This window comes from Debaryomyces fabryi (assembly GCF_001447935.2).
Source record: "Debaryomyces fabryi strain CBS 789 chromosome Unknown contig00024, whole genome shotgun sequence".
Classification (NCBI taxonomy): domain Eukaryota; kingdom Fungi; phylum Ascomycota; class Pichiomycetes; order Serinales; family Debaryomycetaceae; genus Debaryomyces; species Debaryomyces fabryi.
This window is the reverse complement of record NW_015385450.1, coordinates 16,999-30,089: the sequence shown is the minus strand read 5'-3', so window position 1 is coordinate 30,089 and position 13,091 is coordinate 16,999. Positions and strand designations below refer to the sequence as shown.

Below are 13,091 nucleotides of genomic sequence, written 5' to 3'. Positions count from 1 at the left end.
GCATATATAACATCGAAATATTTCACCACGATGATGAAGCAGCCTAAGAATACTAAATACTAGCCAGCCATGAGTGCTTACGCAGCTTTGCAAAAGATGTCAGGCACAACATCGGTTCTCTATGGAGCTAGTGGAGAGTCCGACAACGAGAAGGACAATGAGACAATAGGATACCTCAGAAATTCTTCCGATGAGGAAGCGGAGGAAACAGAGATTCCTATTATACCAACCACAACACCAACACCAAATATAATACGAACACCTTCCATAGTACCGAGGGTTAATAACTTTATATGCGAGTCAAATTTTATTCCAAATGACGATAACTTTATTGTATTTCATGATCACATAATTATTGGTCTTAAAGCAAATGAATATATCCTAATTAATGGACAATGCAAGATGACAATACAAAGAGGAGCTATATTAATAAACACTGGACATTATGTGTTTGCCCATCCTAATAACTGTATACCGATAATTGCATCTCAATCTCAGTCGTTGCCTATTATTTCGAGTACACAGGTAGTTGATCGTAGTGGGATTAAAGATACCAAGACAGAGGAGAACATTCATTTATTTTCAAGTAACTATAAATCAGTCATTAAATTGGAAAATTTCTATACTGGCCTTGAGAAGATAGGGTCCTATCATCCACCGTTTAAGCGCTTTTTTTATAGCAAATCTCTAGGTGAAGATGAAGAATTGACTGAATACGAAAGGCTATTTAAAACTTATTCATTTGAAATTATATTAAAGGATCGTGGTTGTATTGGAATTAGTATAGAAAAATTGTGGTTAAATCAGATCCAACTGCTAATAGCCGATATTAATGAGGACTTGGTTCCAAAAATCATTATGATTATAGGAAACAAGAACAGTGGGAAATCAACGCTTTCAAAGACTTTATTAAACTCTCTTATATTGGACAACCAAAATGCTGTATCATATTTAGATTTAGACCCAGGTCAATCTGAATTTTCTATTCCTTACTGTCTCTCGCTTACGAACCATTCTAAACCGATTGTCGGTATGAATATACCGAAGACCTCAGGAGATGAGGATAGCATATCACATTATTATGGCTTTACTACCCCCCAAAGTCAACCTTCACAATATGTTTCTATTATTAAAGCTTTATTCCAAGAATATGACCAAACTTATAAACCTAGAGGAAACCATCTAATCATCAACACCCCTGGATGGATTAAGGGTTATGGGAAAGAATTGTTACACGAATTAACAGCATTTATCAATCCAAATCAATTAATTTTATTATCAAATAATACAGATACTGACAACATGGATAATTCAGATAATTTGAATGGCTTAACATTTCAAAATTCTCGCTGCTTTCAAGGAATATACCAAACATCAAAATATTCACCTTTCCAGTTGAGAATGTTTAATAAGTTATCTTATTTTCACCAACTAGCTGATTTGAAGTTTGACTTTAATATTCATATTTTATTACGTTCCCCTTTGAAAATATCATATGAAACAGCCAATTCTCCTAAAACTTTCAAAGGTATAAATATGATTTCAGTATTAAATTACGATGTGGGGCTCAATTTTGAATTAAACGATTTATTATCCATGATTGATACTTCGATAATGGGCTTATATTTAATAGACCATGAGTATTATTCATCAGTAAAATCTTCAATAAAAAGACTGGGCGATTGTCATTATTTGCCCCAATATTTGGACTCGACTGATTACACCAGTCTAATCAATTACAGCTCTTCATATAACGTGTTTATGGGGCTTTGTATGGTTCACAGCATCAATACCACGGATGAGTTTTTTAATATTTATTTACCTAACAATAATCAGACTCAACTCACAGAAATGATAACTAAAAAAGACTACAAATTACTTTTAGTCAAAGGTGATGGTGACATACCTAGTCCAGAATTACTAATGTTTGACATGCTACTTAAACAACAAGAAGATATAAAGAAATTGAATAAAAGGAGAAGGAAAAACCCAAATCTAGATGATAAAGACGTATTGAAGATTCCATATGTGACTTTTGAAAATAAAAATAAAATTGGAGGAATTTGGAAAACAAGAAGGAATGTCATGAGAAGGGGTCATCAGAGATAATGTATTATTCCGTAGCTATAACATAGAGATGTATATATTTCATAGAGTATTATATATTAACCGAACCTGCATATTGGTATATAATTTAACAGATCAACGCTTCGACATATGAAATGATATGATTAAGACCACCGTATTTAATCCAAGATAACTCTGAGAATGATTAGTAAGGGCATGTTTATATTCTTCTTATGGTTATCAAATATTTTTGGTGTAGGTCTCGCCATTATACCTAATGTTGATAATATAGACAGATCGAATTCCAATAGTCAACACAACGAGCCAGGCCATTTATCGTTGCCAAACTTATTACACGCCAATAATATCAATGATTTAGATTTAACTTGGGATGTTCTTTCTAATGTCAAATTGGATACGGGTAGATTAATTATCGATAATAATAATGGAGCTGTTTGGTCGAAAGCGCATCTAGCCAATACAGTAGACGAATGGACGATTGAAATGGTTTTCAGGTCTTCGGGTACTTCAAAAAAAGACTTGGCCTTTGGAGATACTAATGGGTTGGCTTTATGGTTAATTGATTCTTCGAACTCGTTACCAATTAATGTCAAAAATGTGGATAATTTTGGAGGACCTTCTCAATTCGATGGATTTCAATTCTTGGTCAATACAAGAGAAAAGAGAGGATTAAAGATATTTAACAATGATGGTACCAAAACTTTGGGAAACACAATCGACCAATCTATCGGTGACTGCTCTTTCAATTACTTAGATTCTCTGGTTCCATTTACTATGAGAGTTTCTTATTCTAAACGGAGAAAGTGGTTTAAGGTGCAGATTGATAACAACTTATGTTTCAAAACTGATCAAATCATCCTTCCAAACGACTTGAATGATTTTATGTTTGGTATTACAGGTAATATTAGTCCATCATCTCAAGAGGCATTTGAAATATTGAAGTTAGATGTTTGGACCCACTTAACTGAGGATGCAATTGACGATCATGCGTTGATGTCGGATGGCCATTTGAAAATTGAATATAAGACTGTGACAGCTGATGATCCAAAAGACACATATATACCTCCTTCTAAAATAAGAGAATCTCTTATGGAGAGGAACAGAAAACACAGAGAAGAAATATTACGTCAACAAAGAGAAGCTCAGCAAGAAGGCAACAAAGATAATAAAATAGACATGTTATTAAATGACATCTCCTTCAAATTAGAGAATCTTGAATTGAGACTCTCGAGCATGGATTCCTCTGTAGGCTCAGGCGATACTTCTTATGACACGAAGGTCTTAGGGGCTCAACTTAAAGATATTACAGCCATTCAAGCTCAGCAACAAGAGGCCTTATTCAATTTGCAGCAAGGCTATGATAAGTTTAAGACCACTCTTGGCCACCAGTATACTGAGTTACTACAAGCTGTCTCCAAATTAAACGAAAAAGTGATTGGTGAAGTTAGAGAACACCAGTATAGTACTGAAGAATTAAGTAAAAAAGTCGATTTATTGATGTCGAACCATAAAGAAGTGGCGTATCAATATCAAAACGGAAATAATGATTTCAAAAACAACGACTCTGATTTATTACCATCTATTATTAGATGGGTATTAATACCAGTAGTAGTTGGAATTATTCTATTAACTATTGTCGTTTACAGATTGAGACATGATATCAAACATTCCAAGCTACTTTAAAGACTCTTAGTTCGCGACTATATAAGGCTGTAAATATTTCAATTATAGTATATAAGTTAGATTGTTTTGCATTAAAAGTACATGACTTTATTAGCGCTATAGAAATAATATTTGTTCAGTCGACAATTATAACTCCTTCATCATTGTTATCCCTATCGTCCTTCTCGCTTTTGCCTTGTTTTTTCCTTTTATCATTGTCTTTAGCAGGAAGCTCTGGGGGTGGAGTTGGCGAGTCAAATTTCGACGCCATATCTTTTACCGAAGTCTTTCTTTCTAATCCTTGTACAAATCTTGGTTGAGTCAAATCAGAGCACGAGCCACTAGGGGATTCATTGGACGAGCTATTAGAATCTTTATTAATCACAATATCCTTCTTGCTAGGTTTCGATGAGACAATAATTCTCTGAGAGTTAGACGAGCTATTATTACCGTTTGAATCTTTCAAGTATGTATTTAGTTTCTTTTTATTAGGTGAAGTTGAGCGCCTAAGGGACGTAGGCGCGGACTTTTTTGGTGTTGATGGGGGTGGCGTTGAAGGAGGATCAGGTCTCTCGCTGCTGTACACTGAAGGGCCAATATTATCAGATTTGTTGGACTTTGGACCGCTATCAGCGTCTTTAGATATGGAAAAATTTGAATTTGATTCATTCGCAGTATTTTTCTTAGAATTATGAACAGCTTTCTGCAATTTTGATTCTAACCTACTTTTCCTGTTATCTTGTGCTGACAGCACACTTCTTGTTGTCTTGGTAGAACTTTCTCTGGTTGGGTTATTTGATCTTGAAGAATTCCTTCTTCTTAATTCTTTAAAAATGGTATCCTTGTATTCGAAAAGATCATTAATGAAGGTATATTGATGTTTATCATTGATGTAACTTGATGAGTTGTTAGAACCATCGAAACTTAACAAGTCTAATTTTGGTCTTAATATCAAGTTTGCAAATTCTTTTGATAATTTTAACTGAAGACTTTTTGATAATTCTTCGTTTTTGGATCCGATGATGTTAATCAATCTACTCAAATGAGTCAAAATTGCATCCAAAGTAGCCAAGCTACATTTAGGCAAATCAACCAAAAGATTTTGTAAACCATTAATTCTAGATTCATTAACGGTAGAATCATCACTATTAACAGGGTAATTCTGGTATAAGGACTTAATCAAATCATAGTAGTCATGGGGAATTACAGAATCAGGCAATTCCATAAAATACAACTTTAAAACATTCGTTATAATCATTGGATGTGTACCAGACAATATTTCATTAATTTTAGATGCATCATTGGTATCATTAAGTTGAAATCTCAATTGATGAACTTGAGTCAAATGAATTGGCATTGTCCATAAATTTATTCTTTCTTGATCATTAACTAAATCAGGATAAACCTTATCCAAATGGGATAATATGCACTGAATTATTAAGGGAACCACTTTACGATCCAACCTTGATTTAACAGTCAAATCCACACCAAAAGTTTGCTTGATGTTTGAGTTATAATAATTATCGTATAATACAACCTGTGGTTTAAACTTACCAGTAGCGTAGTTCTCAATTAAGAATTTCAAATCACTCATTGGATGAATAGTTTCTTCTAAAACCAATAACTCATCACATATTTGTTTCATAGTGTTAACTTTATTGGCAAAACTGGCAATGAAATCGAAGGTAACTTTTTTGATAGCTTTCAATCTATCAAGCTCACATTTTTGCATGAAGGTCAAATGATCCATGATTATTTCTTCTAATTCACATCTAATCTTATCTAAGTTAACAGTGCTTTTATAATATTGCTCATCAAGGGCGTTCACATCTACAACCAATTTAGACAATTGTGACTTATCCTTATAATCAATGCTAGTAACACCCATGGCTTGCTTCATATCTTCAAAGTAATCTGCAAATTGAGAGCCTTTAGCAGCAGTGGAAGAAGTTCTACTCAAAGCACTGTCGGCCTCCGATATAACACTCTCTAATTCTGAGATTTTAGTAATTTCAAACACAATTGGTTTCCACTGGTAGAAAAATTGGGACGAATTAATAAAATTCTTCCCACCGCTCATAGATCCAATAAGTCTTATAAAGCCATTATTGACCAAATCTTGACCAAATATTTCAGCTTTTGCAATATTTCTATTCAATTCTTCCATGTTATCTAATAACCACTGTGTTATAGCACTTCCGGACGATACATTATTGTAAGTTCCCAATATTGGAACTTTATGCGACGTCAATTCTATGTTCTTGAGGATGGTGGTAAGGAGCGCCTTCACAGACTTGTTATCGTATTTAGTACCACCTAAATCATAGACTGTTCCATCAGCCTCGCCCTCTTCTTCCTTTGTTTCAATGTTATCGGCGAATTCAAGGTCCTTCAATTCCTCATTAATCTCGTCTTCGGTGTAATGGGATTTGAACTCCTCGAGCATTCTGCACCTATTGAAATATCTCTTTTGCAATTTCTCCAAATTGGTTTTCGAATTCTTAAACGCCTTATACTTGTCAAAAAGCACCGATTCCGAATATTCAACCCTTTGCTTATGTTCCTTGCACCACTTGGAAAATGGATCAAGCACTAATAATTGTATATTGGATCCAATTTGCAAATGATATCCTGCCTGCTTATTGAAATTTTCATTGATTTTCTGATAAGCATTCTTAATTGATGATACATAATCGTCGTTATTTTGCCTCTTACTACTAGATTTCAGGCTCTTTTCTATGGATTCCAATTGTGTTCCATATATTATTTCCAGCTCCATTCGCTTGGTAAACAACTGAATAAAATCATCATTTTCATTCACTCCTTCATGAAGTTGGTCAAATAAGATCTTAAATCCCAGATGATAATCCTGTGTCCAGAAACTATCGGCAAAAGACATTATTCTTACGTATTATTCCAGATATTATTCACCTATATTTACCAATCTACTATATAGTAAGGACACTAGTACAATGTTCGAGGCACGCGTTTTATGTTAAAATGGTAAATGCACAATATTTTCTTCATATCGGCCATAGCATACAATACAATTAGGGTGAAGAATGTTCTATTGTACACGAACTGTACATATTGAATTGATTTATAATAAACAGGATATTGGGCTGGATGAAAAACAGAACAATTGAGTGTGAACGCCTCTTCACGTCTGTAGCACAGCACCTAGGGTGGATGCAAAAAAGTCAAACTTTCTTCGAGTAATAACTACAAAAAGCATTCTATTATTTTCTACAGTGCAATGTAATCTATGTTATCCTATATGTTAGAGACGAAACGTACGTAGCTTTCTCCTTGGTTCGTTATCAGAAATCAAATAAATCTATTAAATATGGCAAAAAAAGCTAACCTGCAGAACCGAGCGACTTCTACAGGTTTTCATTAAATTTCTCTTTATGGAATTAATATTAGTACTCTTGGGACAATTTTTAGTCGTGAAAGATAGGATTGTAATCATTTAAATGCTGTATCTGAACGAGATAGGGAGGTCTCCTCGGACTCCTCCACAAAATGGCAGCCAAATAGAAACGACAAGTGGTAAATTTGGTGTTGATGGCCCGCAACAAGGGTTTGTGAATGCTTTAAATACGCCTGTGACGGAAAGTAGGAGATCAGTTAAAATTCTTGAAATACCATCCAAAGAAGAGTCTGAGATAGACAAAAAAGATGAAGGACTTGCAGAAGAACCGATGACACCGGTTTTGACGCCAAAGAAAAAGAAAGGGAACCGGGCACATCAGAAAGGTTCTATTTCAAAGTCTATTAATGCTACACCTAAACTGACTAGACCATCAGAGGTAGTTTCTCCAAGTATAAACCGATATAGTCTCAAAAAAAAGATACGACCCATATCACTAGGCTTACAGTTGTCGCTTGCTCAAGAAGACCTGAGTTCGGATGAGGCCACTGAGACAAATTACGGTCACCAGATAATAACGCATACCGAAGGTATAGGAAATGAAGAGCAAATTGCGACACCAAAAGGTAAAATAATAGATGATCGTCTTGTGAATGAATGGCATGGGAAATCGTTGAACAATGAATTCTCATCTGATGAGGAATTTTTGGACTATGAAAACATGATGCTTGATAATGACATTTTGGATGCTAATATTAATAGACCTTCCAAAACTAACAAAGAACAAATACACAATCCATTCGGGTCAGCTCCATTTAATTTGAACACCAAAACCAATATACCCACAACCCCAGTTGTTGACTATTCAACACATGCTGAGTATTTCAATAATAAAACCGGTGAACGGATAGTAAGGGAATTGACAGAAGTTGAGAAACGAATAAAGCCAAAGAAATTAAGTTTCGAACCCGTAACAGAAGCGAGTGATCAATCCGATGAACTACACCAACCCTCAATTGAAGATTCTGGTAATCAAGATACAAGCGTTGGCAACAAGTTTCTTTTAAACAATTTAAATAGATTTATGGTCGATTCCAAACCAAAGAATAGCCTAGGTTTCGAAATATTCAAGGATAACGGAAATTAACTAAATTATTGATTATACTACTTATTAATACACTAATATATATTCTAGTCATGTTTATACTTTCTCATATTATCCCAACCTATAGCATTTGCATTTGGAAGTTTAACCACTTCAACTTTATTTAATAATTCCGGATTATTAACATCAGGGTAGAGTGCTGTGTAATATAGAGGATTCTTGATTGAACGAGAATCAGTATTCTTCGAATCTTCATCCCGCAATTCAACCGGAAGATTGGATAATATTTCTCTATGAGCTGAAGGATGAACGAACTTATCTGCCAACGTAAAGCTTTGCATCTGTGGATTGAATTGTACGCCAGCTTTTTGCGCTTCAGCCTCAAGAGCTTCTTGTTTTGCCTTTTCTTGAACTTTTTGTTTCTTATTAACGGATAATTGTTCAAAATCGATAAGTTTAAACTTATAATAGTTTGTCCATGTTTCATCCGCCATCTCCCTATATGTATTCAATAAAAGATTAAATTGCAAATTATTATGTAGCATTTCTAAATTAACACAATCGTCAGTTTGTTCTCTTTGTTTATTGAGTATAGATTCCACAAGTGGTTTGTTGAATCTATCGTGCATTAATCCCTTAACATTGGCATTATACCTTTTATTGTTGAGTTTAGCGATATCTTTTGTAACTTTATGTGGAGTTTTGATAGCCTTAGAATTTGAAGCCATAGGAATTTTATTCATTTTACTGATCAAGGCAGCGTCCTTGTAGTTTCCACTGCCCGGACCTCTATAACTCTTGGTATAATAATATTTTGCATGGTTATAATTATCACTTTCGTTGGTAAATACTAATTGTTGAACATTTTTTGCAAGCTTGACATTATCACCGAGTAATAAGGAAGAGCCCGATGATGAGCCAATTGGTTTCTTCATTTCTTTCAAAATAGCGGCCGATGACCCGGCATTTGGGGTATTGGTAGTTACAAAATAATTTGGAACTCTGCAGAAATGGTTTACATTAAATTCCTGAATATACCCTTGGCCTGGTATTATAGACTCCGTGAGGTCTATAGTATTAGGGTCAACATTAGTATTGTGCTTCTTTGATCTTCCAATTGGCTTTCTTTTCCGCCTCTTATCTTTAGCTTGGCTTTCGTTTGTCCTTTCATGCTCTAAGACTTCAATCAACGAATAATCGTATTCTCTGTAAATTAATTCTCTTTCATTGATAAATAATTTGCTGTTCCCTAAAAATTTTTGATAAGCAGGCGTACTCTTATAGTAATTAAATTTGGTCAAGTTGGTCAAGGAATTAAACGAAGAGTGATTCAACTGCGACGAAAAGTCCACCAAGCCATATTGTGGGAATACCTGACTAATAGTTATTTTATCATCGCCCAAACCAGCAGCCCTTCTATTCACTTCTATATTATCCTCGTCATCCACGGGAATATCATCTCCAATAAGTACTTCTTTATTGGATACAACCAGATATAAAAATTTAGCATCAATGTAAAATAACTTAAACTTCATTTCTGATTCTTCTATTAGATTCTTCTCCAACAACCATTCGTTTATGGTGGAGTCGGTGGTGCGTAAAAACTCTCCTTTGTTCACTCCTGTACCTTTCACAAGATGCTTAATTAGCTGATAGGATGATGGGTAATTCCATATTTTGGCTAGGTCTTTCACGAGAACTTGATAACTATCGTTCAATAGGAATAGAGGCACTTTGAAAGAATTTAATGACTCGGCATAATCGTCGCCCGCAGGAGGACAAACCTCTACTTTCACACGCTTGAAGCTGCCAGTAGGCACCTCTACGTTTGACTTGACATATATGACATCAACAGGATCTTGTCTTGGTACCATAGCGTTGTCTCCTATCTCTTCTCTTCACTATGCTATTACGGCCCATTTCTGTATCCATACTTGAAAAACATATCATAAATAGATACTGCATATAGACATTTTAGGTCCCCTTCTAATTTTGGCCTACCAGACCCCGTAATGTTGGTTTCCATGGCCAGCAAATCCACAGGTACTAGTACTCCAGTGTGCTGAACCATCTCCCAGGCATTTCCGGTTCACAAATACCCTGTTTGTACTGCTATCTCTGATAGGAGTCGCAACCCCGTTCTAGACGGACCTTCTTCCGCTTAAGGAAGAATGACAATACAAACCCTTTACAATCGGGACGCGACCCTTAAGTAATTATGAGCATATTCGCTCATATGGTTGTATAACAGGACTGCCTCCTACAACGAAGCAAACGACCTATTACTTCAGAACCCACTGGAAAAGTTAGACATCTGCAATCCTATAGTGATACACTAACCGACTGGCCAAGCCCGAGACTTCTTCAGCCCGAGTTCCATTCGATTTGTAAGAGCCTGATTGTGTTAGTATATCCTGTACATAAGCCGTTCTCAAATTTTCAGCAAAAATTGAAAACTTAACGATTGGAATCGATCTCTCATGGGAGAACAAATATATTTCAATAAATAAATTAGATTTAACGATTAATATATCTAATTAATACTAGTTAATCGGCAAATATAGTTTACAACGATGGGATTATCCTTTTCTAAATTGTTTTCTGGTCTTTTTGGCCGTAAAGAAATGAGAATTTTAATGGTTGGTTTAGATGCTGCTGGTAAAACCACCATTTTATATAAGTTGAAGTTAGGTGAAATTGTTACCACTATTCCAACTATTGGATTCAACGTTGAAACCGTTGACTATAAGAACATTTCTTTCACCGTCTGGGATGTCGGTGGACAAGATAAAATTCGTCCATTATGGAGATACTACTTCCAAAACACACAAGGGATTATTTTCGTTGTTGATTCCAACGATAGAGACCGTATTGCTGAAGCCAGAGAAGAATTACAACAAATGTTGAACGAAGACGAGTTGAGAGATGCGTTATTATTGGTGTTGGCTAACAAACAAGATTTACCAAACGCCATGAACGCAGCTGAAATCACCGAGAAATTAGGATTACACTCGATCAGACAACGTCCATGGTACATCCAAGCCACTTGTGCCACTTCGGGTGACGGGTTATACGAAGGTTTGGAATGGTTATCCACCAACTTGAAGAATTCTGCTTAATTTTATTATAGGTCATGTAAGTCATTCTATAATAAGATTTAATTTTAATCGTCGAAAATGTGATAATGTTGGTTCTGCGGTCCATCCTTGATGCATGTCAAAGACCGAATTGATGTTTCATGTTTATCCATTTATTTTATATCACTAAGAAATCAATTTTTGTTAATCCGCCAACTTTCCGGTGTGTTCGTGTCCTGAATACTGCCGTGGTAGTTGTACCATGATGTAGCTAGCTTACTATCTATATAATTAATCAACCCTTTGAATAATAGATGATTGTTGGTTTACTATCGTTGCATATCCATGGAATTACGTAGGATCTATATACTTTCTGACAATTCTGTAATATTTGCTACTTCATGACGTTTTTCGACCACGTATCCACAATCGCACCGTTCTCTACGCCTATTTCTCATTAAGCAATCATCGAAAGATCTCCATATTGCAACCGTGCCATATCAACATCCCTCCTAGTGTTAGTTGTATATAAAGTTTCTCTATTATAACTTCAGGCTTGTAGGGCACCGTAGGCTTCGCCGTGGGTCGATTCGTTAAGACCGAGACCAAAAAAATGTGTTACACTAGTTACAAGAGCTGAATATTTTACCCATTTTTCCCGTATTTCAGATATATTCTCTAATCTGGTGACAGATAGCGATGCATATTCATTGCTAAGCTTAAATAGTCCTCTTAGTTTAATATAATAATTCGTTGATTCTGCTCCATATAAATGAATTTACTACCCCATATTATATACAGTTTTTATAAATTCCTCGGTTGAAGTTAGCCAACCCCCCCTCCATCATATGCAAAACCAATAGCCATATATATAAGGAGAAAATGCCCAAAGATGTCTAAATTCTAGTTGAAAGAACAACTTCTTAATTAAATTCAAAATGTCCGAAGGAGAAGATATTTTATACGAAGTCAGAGGAAAAGTCACCATTATCACTTTCAATATTCCAAAGAAGTTGAATGCATTGAATGGGGAACAATATTTGTTGTTAGCCAAATTGATTGAAAGGGCAGACAGGGAAGAAGATACCGTATTGACATTAATACAATCTACTGGAAGATATTTCAGTGCTGGAGCTAATATTGCTGACAAGGGTTTATCGAATGTCGACCCAGAGCATCTTTTCAGTCATGAGTACTGGTTAGATAAGTTTGTGGCCAGAAACGTGTATTTGACAGATTTATTCCATAATCATACCAAGATTTTGGCTGCTGCTGTTAATGGACCTGTAATTGGGTTATCGGCAGCAATGTTAGCGTTATGTGACTTGGTCTACGTTATGGACGAAACTAAGTTCTTCTTGTTAGCACCATTTTCCAATTTGGGATTGGTTGCTGAAGGTGCTGCTAGTGCAACATTATTCTTGAGATTGGGCTGGTCCAAGTCTGCTGAAGCCTTATTATTGGCTAGACCAATTCCAGGTACCGAATTGAACAAGTTAGGATTCATCAACAAGAATTACGGCGATGTTAAGTTCGACTCTGTTGAACAATTCAACCAAAGAGTACACGATGACTTGGTTGGTCAGTTCAAAGGTTTGTACGAGCCTTCTATATTTGCTAACAAGCAATTGTTAAAGGCTAACAGAGACCAGCTAATCAACAGTGCTAACTCTAGAGAAGTCATTAAGGGTTTCAATAGATGGGTAAAGGGTGTTCCTCAAGAAAGATTTATGAAATTATATCAAAAGGATATCCAACATAAGATGTAAATGTTTATATATGCTAT

At 35.4% G+C, this 13,091-nt stretch overlaps 7 protein-coding genes across 7 annotated transcripts; 5 read left to right on the top strand and 2 right to left on the bottom strand.

Moving 5' to 3' along the window:
- Positions 1-69: 69 nt before the first annotated feature.
- Positions 70-2,109, top strand: AC631_01652 (polynucleotide 5'-hydroxyl-kinase; the record flags this gene model as incomplete). The annotated part of the gene is made up of 1 exon (XM_015610482.1): positions 70-2,109. The coding sequence occupies one exon, from the start codon at positions 70-72 to the stop codon at positions 2,107-2,109; it is 2,040 nt and encodes a 679-aa protein (XP_015468671.1).
- A 159-nt stretch (positions 2,110-2,268) lies between these two features.
- EMP46 (Emp46p) lies at positions 2,269-3,771 on the top strand (the record flags this gene model as incomplete). Its single annotated transcript, XM_015610481.1, has 1 exon — positions 2,269-3,771. The coding sequence occupies one exon, from the start codon at positions 2,269-2,271 to the stop codon at positions 3,769-3,771; it is 1,503 nt and encodes a 500-aa protein (XP_015468670.1).
- A 115-nt stretch (positions 3,772-3,886) lies between these two features.
- Positions 3,887-6,649, bottom strand: AC631_01650 (uncharacterized protein; the record flags this gene model as incomplete). The annotated part of the gene is made up of 1 exon (XM_015610480.1): positions 3,887-6,649. The coding sequence occupies one exon, from the start codon at positions 6,647-6,649 to the stop codon at positions 3,887-3,889; it is 2,763 nt and encodes a 920-aa protein (XP_015468669.1).
- A 577-nt stretch (positions 6,650-7,226) lies between these two features.
- Positions 7,227-8,270, top strand: AC631_01649 (uncharacterized protein; the record flags this gene model as incomplete). The annotated part of the gene is made up of 1 exon (XM_015610479.1): positions 7,227-8,270. One exon carries the CDS (start codon positions 7,227-7,229, stop codon positions 8,268-8,270), a length of 1,044 nt encoding a protein of 347 aa, XP_015468668.1.
- A 44-nt stretch (positions 8,271-8,314) lies between these two features.
- AC631_01648 (uncharacterized protein) lies at positions 8,315-10,102 on the bottom strand (the record flags this gene model as incomplete). Its single annotated transcript, XM_015610478.1, has 1 exon — positions 8,315-10,102. One exon carries the CDS (start codon positions 10,100-10,102, stop codon positions 8,315-8,317), a length of 1,788 nt encoding a protein of 595 aa, XP_015468667.1.
- Positions 10,103-10,801: 699 nt separating this feature from the next.
- ARF1 (Arf1p) lies at positions 10,802-11,347 on the top strand (the record flags this gene model as incomplete). Its single annotated transcript, XM_015610477.1, has 1 exon — positions 10,802-11,347. The coding sequence occupies one exon, from the start codon at positions 10,802-10,804 to the stop codon at positions 11,345-11,347; it is 546 nt and encodes a 181-aa protein (XP_015468666.1).
- An 896-nt stretch (positions 11,348-12,243) lies between these two features.
- ECI1 (dodecenoyl-CoA isomerase) lies at positions 12,244-13,074 on the top strand (the record flags this gene model as incomplete). Its single annotated transcript, XM_015610476.1, has 1 exon — positions 12,244-13,074. The coding sequence occupies one exon, from the start codon at positions 12,244-12,246 to the stop codon at positions 13,072-13,074; it is 831 nt and encodes a 276-aa protein (XP_015468665.1).
- Positions 13,075-13,091: the final 17 nt, after the last annotated feature.